This window comes from Mesoplodon mirus (genome assembly GCF_964341445.2).
Source record: "Mesoplodon mirus genome assembly, chromosome: 15".
NCBI lineage: Eukaryota > Metazoa > Chordata > Mammalia > Artiodactyla > Ziphiidae > Mesoplodon > Mesoplodon mirus.
The window spans coordinates 29,301,048-29,312,523 of NC_138991.1; the positions used below are offsets into that span (position 1 = coordinate 29,301,048).

The 11,476-nt window shown below is 52.4% G+C and overlaps 1 protein-coding gene across 6 annotated transcripts; it reads right to left on the reverse strand.

Moving 5' to 3' along the window:
* Positions 1 to 6,414: 6,414 nt before the first annotated feature.
* On the reverse strand, positions 6,415 to 11,446 carry PCED1A (PC-esterase domain containing 1A). Of its 6 annotated transcripts, none has more exons than XM_082643762.1 (8): positions 11,306 to 11,446; positions 10,609 to 10,753; positions 9,999 to 10,078; positions 9,653 to 9,891; positions 9,408 to 9,558; positions 9,044 to 9,311; positions 7,152 to 7,421; positions 6,415 to 6,803 (listed from the first exon to the last, which is right to left on the reverse strand). In XM_082643762.1, the coding sequence occupies exons 2-8, from the start codon at positions 10,730 to 10,732 to the stop codon at positions 6,556 to 6,558; spliced, it is 1,380 nt and encodes a 459-aa protein (XP_082499888.1). In that variant the 5' UTR covers positions 10,733 to 10,753; positions 11,306 to 11,446; the 3' UTR covers positions 6,415 to 6,555. The 6 variants fall into 6 exon arrangements, with proteins under 6 accessions (XP_082499888.1, XP_082499890.1, XP_082499889.1 ...); XM_082643764.1 differs by having other exon boundaries at positions 9,044 to 9,290; positions 9,653 to 9,738; positions 11,046 to 11,354; XM_082643763.1 differs by having other exon boundaries at positions 9,653 to 9,738; positions 11,046 to 11,354.
* Positions 11,447 to 11,476: the final 30 nt, after the last annotated feature.

The window sequence follows — 11,476 nt, forward strand, 5'->3', positions numbered from 1 at the left end:
TGGGGCCCCCATAGCAGCTGGCAGCATCTTTTTCTTGCAGCTGCTCAACTGCCTCAGCTTCAGACTCATAGAGAACTACTTGGGTACCTCTGTATTTGCCATTCCCCCCACCAACCTCCTCTTTCCACTTCCCCAGGCTCTAGAAAGCGCCCACTGACAGAAACTTAGCTGGGAGAGGGCTAGCCAGAAGCCTCATGGGACCTCAGCCAACTCACCTTCCGGACCTGTCTGCCCAAGCATTCCCCACTCCCTAGACTTCCTACCTCCTGCCTCAGTCCACATCCCCACCTCTGGGAAATGGGCCAACCAGTGTAGTGAGGTTCCCAGAGAGCACTTACTCTTTAAGACTCCTGAGGTTTGCTATGGAAAAACAAACAAGAAGTCCCATTTCACCCACCTATGCAATGTGTGGCCTTGGTATTTTGGTTTCTTTGAGCCTTGGTATTAAGTGGGTCCTGTCATGGAGCTGTTGTGAGTCAAAAGCAATAATATCTATGTGTGAAGTACTTTGAAAAGACCAGAAAACTGTACGATACTGTATTGAACTCTAAAGAGCAGAAGGCTTCTCTAGGCCTTCAGAGTAATGTTCTGTCATGGATACATCTGGGGCCCTACCATGGTAAACAGAGGATGGACGAATGTGAACAAAATGTAAAACGTTGTATGCCATGAAATCTCAAAATATGCAGGTGTTGAACTCTTCTGATTGTGAAATGCTTGGGGCTGGGGCTTGGTGCCAGAAGATGTCTTGCACAGCTATGTGAGTGGGGAAAGCATGGCCCACGGGTTTCTAAAACCAACCCAACAAGTTGCTTACAGCAACAGGAGGGCCTTGGAAGGTGGCATCCCTTGATGCCCAGGATGCTGGCTGTTCACACATCAGCTAACCCTCCAAATAAAACAGTGAGTGATCAGTTACTACAGGCAAGACATTTGATAGAGAAGACCCACCACCTGACCCCCACCCCACTCCAGACCTCCACCTAATCCCTGACCCTCCCCAATCTAGTCTTGACCCCAGTATATATATAACCCTAAAATCCCTGCTCCTAAATCCCTCAACCAAAAGGCCCCTCTCCTGCCAGCTAAATACTCAAGCCCTGGGGACCAGCCCCTAGAACCCAGGTTCATTTTTTGCTAAAACCCACTCGCTGTGGAGTTTCATAACTCTGCATGCCACTGGTCATCAACATCAGCACCTGAAACCCCAGACACAGTCCTCCTTTTTTCCTTTCAGTTCTCCCTGAAATATGACCTGGTAGCAAGGGCAAGGCAGGACATGGAGGCGGCATAGCTTCATGGTTAGCATGGGCTCTGGTGTATTAGCTGAAGCTGGGTTTGAATTCCAGCATTGTCACTTTCTAGCTCCATGGCTTTGGTAAAAATTGCTAAGCCTTCTTGAACTTCATTTTCCTCTTGGTTAAAACAAAGGCAAGAACACCTGTCTTGGGGCCCCTGTGGGGCACTTGGTATGTGAGGCAAAGTTTCTGGACTGACTCCTCACACCACAAACTGTAGCTATGCTGTTACCATCCCATTTTAGAGATGAGAAGTCAGGCACAGGATAGCTACTTGCCAGTGGCAAGGCCAGGTTGTTTGAGTCCTAGTCCAGCCTAACAGGCTACTAAAGGGAAAGCAATGGAGGAAATATAGCCTAACTGAAGACCCCAGGGCTTCTCAATGCCTGTTCTTTAAGCTCCTGTCAGAGATGAAGCCAGGATGCCAATCTTGGGCCCATCATTGACTTGGCTGTGCATTGCTAGCCAGGGACATCACTCCGGAGCCTTGGGGCCAGTCTGATTGAGAGAGGAGGTTTTGGCCCAGACCAGACACACTGGGGGGCAGGATTTTGGCAGGAGCAAGGAGAAGGCCTTCTTCCCTTCCCCACATAAATATATATCTTCTACCCTCCTGCGTTGCTGGTGTGGGGTAGGGTGGCACAGCCAGACTGGAGAGCAGATAGGCAATACTTACCAACTTAGATCAACACATACCCTGTGACCCAGCAACCCAAAATGAATTCTCACAGAGGCCCATAATGGCCTTGCTCCTCAAAGTGTGGTCCCAGGGCTAGCAGTATAGGCATCACCTGTAAACTGGCTACAAATGTAGAGTCTCAGGCCTCGCCCCAGGCGTGATGAATCAGAACCTGCATTTTAACAAGACTCCCAAGGGATACCTTTGCACACTGTGAGAAGTGCTGCAGGTGAGGGGATATGTTGAGGGGATACGTCTGAGAATGAGGATTGCACTCACCTGTGGCAGGAGTTGAAAATGTGAAACATGGTGGATGAGCACTGTGGAGAGGAGGCAGCAGTTGGAAAGGGTGGAAGCTATACGGATTGATCTTGAAATCCTAGCGTTGAGTGAAAAGAAGCTGAACGAGAAATAATGCGATTTTTTCCACACAAACTTAAAATGCATGCCAACAAAACCAGACACTTTTTTCTTCTTCTTCTTCTTTTTCTTTTTTTTTTTTTGATAAGAACAAAAAATAGAATGGAATGGCCAACTCTAGAGCCACCCAAATGGGATGGAGTATACAGATAAAAGGAAATAAAGTGAGGGACCTTGCAGAGAGGAAAGAAAAACATAACTCCTGAAATTACTTTAAATGTAGACAAAGTCATCCATTTAGACTTAAAACGCTTAATAATGCAAGCCTGGGGAGAATGAACTTGCTGGAATGAAGTTCTAAGCCCTTGCGTTTGGGCCAAGAAGGGAAAGCTGTCCCACTGGCCTCAGTGACCTGGGAGGTTGGGTGAGTTTTCTTTGCCGGCCTTACCCCATCCAACCCCGCAGCGGGCTCAGATGGGGTGGGGTTCCAGTAACGCTTGTGGCCTGGCCAGAAAAATAATCAGCTCAGGCGGAGCATAGAGAACCGGAGTGGAGGAGGTGTCAGCCGCGAGGGGCCTTGCATGTGAGAAAGCAGGGAGAGGATCCACAGCGGCATACACGCACCCTGGGGGGCGCCTAGGAGCAGGAGTGCCCGGTAGGACTTTCCTCTTCCCCAAGGACCGGGGAGCAATTAGTAGGAGCGGCCAGGATGCGGGAGGGTCAGAGAGGGCATAGTCAAGGGGCATCATAAGGCTGGGGGCTCCACTTGAGCTAGAGTTGTCAGTGGCCACCCTAGAGGGAAGAAGAGGGGTCCCTGGAAGCAGGCGGTGCGGCGCCCAGGGAACCGCTCAGGACCAGCTACGGGAAGACGGGAGGGGGCGCTCTCACCCAGACGCTTCTGTGCCGGGGAAAGGGGGCGACTCCGCCCCCGCTAGCGGGTGAGGGGAGCAGCTCTACTCGCGTAGAGTCCGTGGCCACAGAGGAGGAGTGGGCCGACTGGGTCCTTGGGGGAGGAGGAGGAGAAGACCTGCGCTGCGCGGGCAGGTTGCTCCAGGAGCGACCTCTAGGCTCACCTGCGCGGGAGAGGGGTCAGGGCGACGGCTGGAGAGCGCCGAGCTGGCGCGTTGGCCGTGGAGGCACAGTTGGGTGGGCATGGGCCTGACGTTGGGAAGGAAATGGGCACCCCCACAGGGAAAGTGCTAGCCACCCCCGTAAATCAACACCTCCCCCCACCTCCACCCCACCCCCGGAATCGCAGCCCCTTGACTCGGTGCATGGCTTGCTCCCCTGGCGGAGACCTCCAGCTCTGGCTACGAAGAGTCGGGCTTGGCTGGGTGTGGGAAGGAAACGAGGAGGGGGAGAGGTATCTCCCGGGCCGGGCCGTCAGTGGCGGAGAGGGTAGATCCTGGGGCCAGGAAGGAGCATCTCCGGCCCACTGGCGGCTTCACTGACTCCTCAAAATCTCCTTAACCCAAAACTCTAGCCCGAGTTCCCCAGCCTGAAACCCAGAGGCATCGAGGGCAGAGCTCATGAGAATCCCGGAGAAGGAAGGGCCCAATCTAGACGGTTTCACTGTCTCCGACTGCTGTCCCAACCCTAGTCTATTATTCCATTCTTCCGGGGGTAAAGACCTGTCTTTTGTGAGGTTCTGTCAGGATCTGGACGCAACCAACTTTGGACAAGTTATTTTCTGCTGAGCAAACATTTCTATTACCTTTCAAATATTTTCCATCTTCAAAATAAAAGAACTTAGGAGCTGTAGCTTTTATCATATTTTCTGGCCTGTGTCTTCAAATGTCTAAAACCAAAAAAGTTTTTAAAATTGATATGTGATACTGTATACTTGCAAAATACTTGTAACATATATGAAAGTTGTGAAGCCCTCTAAACCCAAGGATACCACAACCATCTAAAAGCCAGATGTTATGAGGATAGGTCCTCTTCCTTTGTGTTCATCTTCTGACTATACAAGCTGGAATTCCCAGACAATGGTATATGGAATTGCTGTTCACAGGTAACTTTGACTTGATCCTGATTTTAAAAGAACTGCTTTTAAGTTTCCACCATTAAGAATTACTGTGGAGTTTTGATAGTTAATCTTTATCCAGTCAAGGAAATTCCTTTCTACTCCTAGTTTGCTAGCAGTTTTGATCATGAGTGGATGTCGAATGTTAAAAAAATTTTTTTTTCTTCATCTACTACAAGGACTACTTATTCTGCTTTATTCTGTTTATATGGTGAATCAAATTTTTAGGTGTCTTTTAATGTTAAACCACTCCTGGATATTCTTTTTTTTCTTTGGCCAAACTGCACGACTTGTGGGATCTCAGTTCCTGACCAGGGATTGAACCAGGCCATGGCAGTGAATCCTAACCAGTAGGCCACCAGGGAACTCCACTGGTTCCCTTTTAATTGACATATAATTCATACATTTTACATATGAATAAAATGCACAAATATCGAGGGTATGGCTCAATTAAAAAAATTTTTTTTTTTTGCCCTCACTGCACAGCATGCAGGCCGACCTGGGATTGAACCCATACCCCCCGCATTGGAAGGACAGAGTCTTAATCACTGGACTGCCAGGGAGGTCTCTGGCTCAATAAACTTTTACACATTTGTGTGTCTTTGTGTGTATCCATGTAACTACCAGCCAGATAGAACTTTTCCATCATCCCAGGTAGTTCCATAATGCCCTTTCCCAATCAATACCTCCCCCAAAAGGTAACCACAATTCTGATTTCTATCGCCATAGATTAGCCTATTCTTGAAATCATGCAGAATAAAATCATATAAAATGTACTCTAGTTTCTGGCTTCTTTCAACATTACATCTGTGAGATTTATCCGTGTCGTTGCATCTGTCAGCATTTTGTTCTCCTTTATTACTGTCCCATTGTATGGGACGAATATTTACCCACTGTTTTTTTTTTTTTTTAATGTATTTATTTTTGGCTGCATTGGGTCCTCGTTGCCGCACGCAGGCTTTCTCTAGTTGCGGCAAGCAGGGTCTACTCTTCATTGCAGTGTGCGGGCTTCTCATTGCAGTGGCTTCCCCCGCTGTGGAGCACAGGCTCAAGGCACGCGGGCTTCACCAGCTGTGGCATGCGGGCTCAGCAGTTGTGGCTCACAGGCCCCAGAGCGCAGGCTCAGCAGCTGTGGCGCATGGGCCTAGTTGCTCCATGGCATGTGGGATCCTCCCAGACCAGGGCTCGAACCCGTGTCCCCTGCATTGGCAGGCGGATTCCTAACCACTGCGCCAACAGGGAGGCCCCCACTCTCCTGTTGATGGACATTTGGCTTGTTTCCAAGTTTTGGCTACTATGAAAAAAACTTCTATGAATATTCTTGCACAGGTCTTTTCGTAGATGTCTAGATGTACTCATTTCTCTTGAAGTGAAATTGCTGAATCACAGAGTACATAAATGTTCAACTTTAGTAAATGCTGCCCAAGAATTTCCAAACTGATTTGTACCGTGCAGTGGTTCCAGTGAGTTTTTCAGCCTATCCACCTAATTCATTGTTTGGAGTTTCTGCTCTTTCCTGGTCATCAGATATGGTATTTACATTTCTGTTTCTCATTTTTACTTTTGCTTGGGTGATTTCTGAGAGGAGGAGGGTTCTAATCAGTCTCCCACATGGGCTCGGGAGCTTTTTGTTTAGTTCCAACCACTTAACGAGTGTCTACCATGTGCCAAGAAATTGTGCAAGGTATGTGTCTTGTATCTCCAGGAGCAGATGAATGTTGAACATACACACGAATGTGTGAGACTGGTATAGGTGAGATCTAGCCAGATTCCAAACTGCATATAAAATATTGACAATTTCAACTCAGCCCTTGATATTTCCCAATCCCAAAGAGCTGCTGACAACAGAGAACCCCTCCAGAGTCTTTGTTAAGTACACGTGTGTTCTGGTGAGGGTGTAAACAAGTGTGTGAGACAGTAGGAAGGATGCATTCAATGATTCTAAACAGTGTGGGTTAAAAGGTCCAAGGTCACAGAGAGCCCAGAGGCAGCCTCCCCAACTTTTAAGATCATGGCTGGGAGACCTACTCCCTTACACAAAAAGATGCTCCTCTGTTCTTCCATGCTTTTATTGGTGACAGCAATGGACAACAACAATGCCAGGCATAGCAAGATACCCTGGCCCAGCACCTGGGGTGGCAAGCAGGCACTGCAGGGCCACTGGCACATTCAGCCCCAGCATAAGATCCACTCTACCCAGGCCACGTCCCCGAATGGGCAGGAGGCCATCTGTCCAGTTTGTATGGATGGATCAGCCTGTCTGAGTGTCTGGGACGCTGCCTGCAGGGTGCCCCTGTCCTTGGCACGTGGTAGGGGCTGGTGTGAATACAGCGTGGCATCCCCCGGTGGACGGTCAGGCCCCGGTGCTGACCATGGGGGATAGGGCTGGGGACTGGAGGAGGCAGGGGGCCAGGCACAAAGTTCACTCCGGGGCTACATCCTACAAGAGAACCAGCCATTATCAGAGTGGGCTTCTGGCCAGGGTGAGCCCAGCTCTGCCTTCAGGCAGTTCTGGTCTTCCAGGGTGAGTTTCTCTGGGCTTCAATTTCCCCATTTGCAAAATGGCCATACTACTTCCCCTACTTCCAAGTCAGGAAATTGTGACAATCAATGAGCTAATTAACGAGTCTACAGATGCTGCTCCAGACTCAGCAGTGACTGAACCCAAGCCTGGGGGGCACAAGGGCTACCCAACTCCTCTCAGCCCACCCGGACAAAGAAGGCTAGGATGGGGGAGGTTCAAGGGGATGCTGGAAAAGGTGTGCTGGGAGGTTGTAGAGGCACCTACCTAAGTGGGGTGGCATCGAGCAGTCTTCTGTTGGATTAAAATTGAAGAATTCATGGGGTGGGAAGGGCTGGCCTGGGAAAAAAGGGGGATCCTGGGGCAGGGGTGGAAACAGAGGAGGTGGGGAGGGCTGAGGAAGAGGGTAGGGAAAATGCATGGGAAGGGGTAAGGGAGAGGGTGGGGGCAAGGCCAGCTGCTCCCTGAAGTCTGGGGGCTGCCCCTGGCTCCCCTGGAAGAGATGATCCGGCTCTGGCCAGTCCTCAATCCACGGGTCTAGGAATGGGATGGTTGTTTTAGGTAGGCCTGGGGAGCCAGGCCGCCCTGAACTCTGGCTGTCCACACTTCTAAACCTCTACTCCCTCCTCTTGGAGAACACAGCACCCTCTACTTCCTACCCAGGTTTCCTCATCCCCTCTCATTTCAGGCCAAGCCCAAGCTGCGCTCTTTCTTCCCTGCCTGTCTCAATAGTCAGTGGACTTGCCTTTGTTCTGACCTCATGCTCCCCTCCAGTCTCCTCCCTCTGTTGCCCAGCTCCTGTATCTTTAGCTTCTTCCTCTCCCAGCTCCTCGCCACAGACCAATAAATAAGCTTAGTAAACCTTCTCTCTTAAAAACAAAGATCCTGTCGCTTCCTTCTCCCAGTAGGCCCTTGTTCCTTTCATATTTCCTCCCACAAAGAGTATTTTGCCCAGGTGCCATTCTCTCATCAACCGCTCACTTCCTCTTTCAACCCTACTCTACGCCTTCAACACTTATCCTACGAAACATAACCACTTCCTTGCTTCCTGACAAGTCACGTGGCCAAGAGCCTCTGTCCTCCCTGAGAGTGACTCTACCCTGTCTCCTTTTGTTTCCTCCACCAGCCCCTCTTCCCTTCCAACTCCAAAACATGGCTATTGTTTTGCTCTTTCCGTCGCTGTTCACATTCATGCCCTCAGCTGCCACCTCCCTGCTGGGCACCACTGACTCCAAATCTACTCAACATCTTCATAGTACCTCAAAGAGATCTGCCCTAACCAAACTCACCAACTCATCCTCCCACCCAACTCTTCCCTTTGACATTCCTATTTCTGTGGCTCCAAACTGGATTCATAAGACCTGAGCCACGACAAACTAGCCTTACAACCTTTAGAGCAACCCTTCCTTTGTTGGACATCAGTTCTCCAACTGATTTAGATGAGATTTAGTTCTCACCTAAAAAAACAAAGAAATTGGACCATATAATCAAGGTCCTAATTCACTTCCCTGATGCTCCAACTCCAGGCTAAAAGTGACATTCTTGACCTCTCTGTGCCCTCACATCCTTTAATGCTACTACTGCCTTCTAACGTGACTCGTGTCTCCAATTCAATAAACACTATCCTGTAGGTAGTATGTACACAGCAACTGTCCTAGACAAGTGGCTTAAAGGGATGAGTTGTCAACAAGTGAGGCAGGAACCTTAGCCTTGGAGGACACGATCCAGGGCAGAAGCAGACATGGAACAAGCACCCACGACGTTCCCTTTATAAGCAGGCAGGAACTGAAGGGGTGACACCACCAGCCAAGGGGCTTCGCTGTTTCCGCCACACTGCCTGGATTACCTTTCCTGTTTCTGCCTTTCCACCCCCCACATCTACTCCTATCTAAAAGTATTCCCATTCCTTTCCCGTTTATCTGTAGCATAAGGGTCTCTGACATGCTGCCTTATGTGCTCAATGCTCACTCACATACACATAGGTGACCACATGGCTAGACCATATAGAAACCCAGGGGAAGGAAGGAGCACTCAGGATCTACAACGGTCCTTCAAGGGGCCTCTACTCCCCTTGAGGATCTCTGTCCTGTTGTTTATGAGCCCTATGCTCTGAGGGCCCTCTTTGCATCACTACCGTCCCCACTTGTGGTAGGGCTCACCATGGGGATAGTCACGCTTCGGCAGCTCCACACCCCAGGCATCAGCCACGTGGGTCAGAAGCAAGTGTGAGAGGTGGCGGTGGGCATGCTGGTCCCAGTGGACACCGTCCCGGTGACGGTGCTGTACTGCATGCCGGAAATGAAAGTGGAGGTCCAAGACATCGAAGCAGTGGTCCCCAGCCAGTGTAGCGCTGTAGAAGTTCCCTTCAACCACATCCCGCCGCAGAGAGCCCACCAGGGGCTGGAGCTGAGTGAGAAAGTGCAGCATCTAAGAGCCACAGAATGAAGCAGGTTTGGGAGGGAGGGTCCTCTATCTATCAGTCAGCTGCCCCATCCTCTATCCTAAGGGGCTCTGGTCACTTGCCTCGGGCAGAAGGAAACCCCCAGTGACACGCTCTCCTAGGGGCATTGCCATGTTCCACACCAGCAGGCAGGAGTCTGGCAACACCTGGTCCATGCGCATGAACACCCGCTCCAGGTTCTCTCGGTAGCTCTCCATCGAGCAGCGGCCATACCTGTTGGGTAGCACAAAGGGTGGGCAAGAGCACAGGGGTGGGTGGCCTCTGAGCCATACCTCCACCCCAGGTTTCCCTCTCCCCCCGCCCCAACCTGGAGAGATCCCAGAGGCAGGAGTTGATGATCACCAGGTCCGGGGCAGGCCCATATGTCAGCTCCTCCAGGACTCCCTCGAGGTACTCGGAGTAAACGCGGGTGAGGAAGTAGAAGCGTACAAGGTGGTGGCCAGAACCCGAGCAGAACTGGCGGACCTCCCGGTACTGTGTCCCGTTGTGCAGCTCACCCAGCTGACCCCCAGCCACCAGCTGGTCCTGTTCAAAGCTCAGCTCCCCCTGCCCACCCCCCACCCAGCTGGTCAGACCCATGCCAGGGAGGAGGACCCTACCAGGCCAGAGTCTGTGCCCACCCACCACTGGCATGGCCACCAAGCTTCCCTCACCTTGGCTTTCAGCTGGGCGGCTGTGAGCAGTGAGTCTTTCTGGAGCAGAAGCACCAGGTCTTTGTACACAGCCCGCTGGACTGCAGGGAGACAGAGATCCTGCGGCTGAGGCAGGCCGCACTCCACCCCAGCTCCTTCCAAATCCAGGCCTCCCATCTTCCCAGGGCTGGGGTTGCCCAACACCACCTTTGTGGAGTGTTGACTTAGAGACAGAAGAGAAGGTGAGGTTACAAAGTCCTGGCACTACCTCTGTTCCTTCTAGCTGTACATTACTCCTCAACTCAGCATATAGTGACCCAAGATCACCTGGCAGAAATAATTCAGCCAAGTCACCCAAGAGACAGACAGCACAATCCACCGCTTCCATGAGGGACATTGTGGGGGACTGTCAGGAAGAAAAATGCTGAGCAAGGATGGGGTGAAAAGCTTGACAAGCTACATCTGTCAGGACACCTGTGGAAGGCGATAGGGAAATAAAAAGAGAAAACCTACTGGACTGGAACAGACTAGGTATCTGACTAGTAGATTTGAGATGGAGACAGAGGGTCCAGATGCAGAAAACAGGCTGCAGGTGTGGGACCAGGAAGTGTGATTCTAGAAGGGCACTCACTTGAGTCCCCCAAGATGACCACGAACTTGTTGTGTAGCAGCTGCTGGACTTCAGAGGCCTGGATATGGACCATGGTGCTTCCCAGCGGGCGGCGCACTTCCTCGTTTTCCAGACAGAAGACCATGCCGCCGCCAACAACGACGGGCTGCAGGGAGAGGCCACTAAGCCGCCACTAAGCCGCGCGAGGGTGGGGACTCAGGACAGGTTGGCTCCAGGGCCCACACGGAATAAACGAGACAAGTGGCGGCCCCCTCCGGGCTGCTCTGGGCTACAGGGACCAGGTGGCGCCGGTCTCCATTACGCTTGGCACAGGAGGCAGGAGATCGCCAGGCCCGCAGGGCTCCAGGACACCGAGGCGGTTCCCGCGCAGTGCAGCCCTGCGCCGCGCCACGTGCCCGCCGCCGCCCCGCGCATGCGCGCGCGCGCGCGCCAATTACCGAGTCCCGGGGCGCCGCGCCGTTCACCCGCGACCCGGGCAGGCCCGCACACCGCGCGCCAGTCCCGCAGCGGGCTCCGGGCCTGGCCTCATGTTCCCGCGCCCGAAGAGGCCGATCGCTTTAGCACAGCCTCTGCCCCACAGAGCCCGTGCGTCCCGGTTAGCGGTCGGTGCGCAGCCCGACGCCCAGCACTCTCCATGCGTGAGTCGCGGAGGCCCGACAGCGCCTGGGCCCTCCCCGCCCCGGGCTGCGACACTCACAACTCCCACTTCCGGTCACCCATGTCCTGCTCTGCCCGACCCCCCAACGCCCGAGAGGACAGGAAGGCAGCAGGGGTGGCCGCCGTGGGGAGCAGGAGCCAGGGCCGGGCCTACCCGGGCGTGGGAGGGGGCGCGGCGGCGGCCAAGTGCAGCCGCCCACAGCGGTGACGG

Excerpts from the sequence above, each read along its gene's own strand:
- PCED1A (XM_082643762.1), bottom strand. The coding sequence starts at position 10,732 with ATGGTCTTCTGTCTGGAAAACGAGGAAGTGCGCCGCCCGCTGGGAAGC. Across the intron at positions 9,312-9,407 it reads GGGGTTTCCTTCTGCCCGAG|ATGCTGCACTTTCTCACTCA; the intron begins GCAAGTGACCAG and ends TGTGGCTCTTAG. Across the intron at positions 6,804-7,151 it reads CTCGATGCCACCCCACTTAG|GATGTAGCCCCGGAGTGAAC; the intron begins GTAGGTGCCTCT and ends GTTCTCTTGTAG.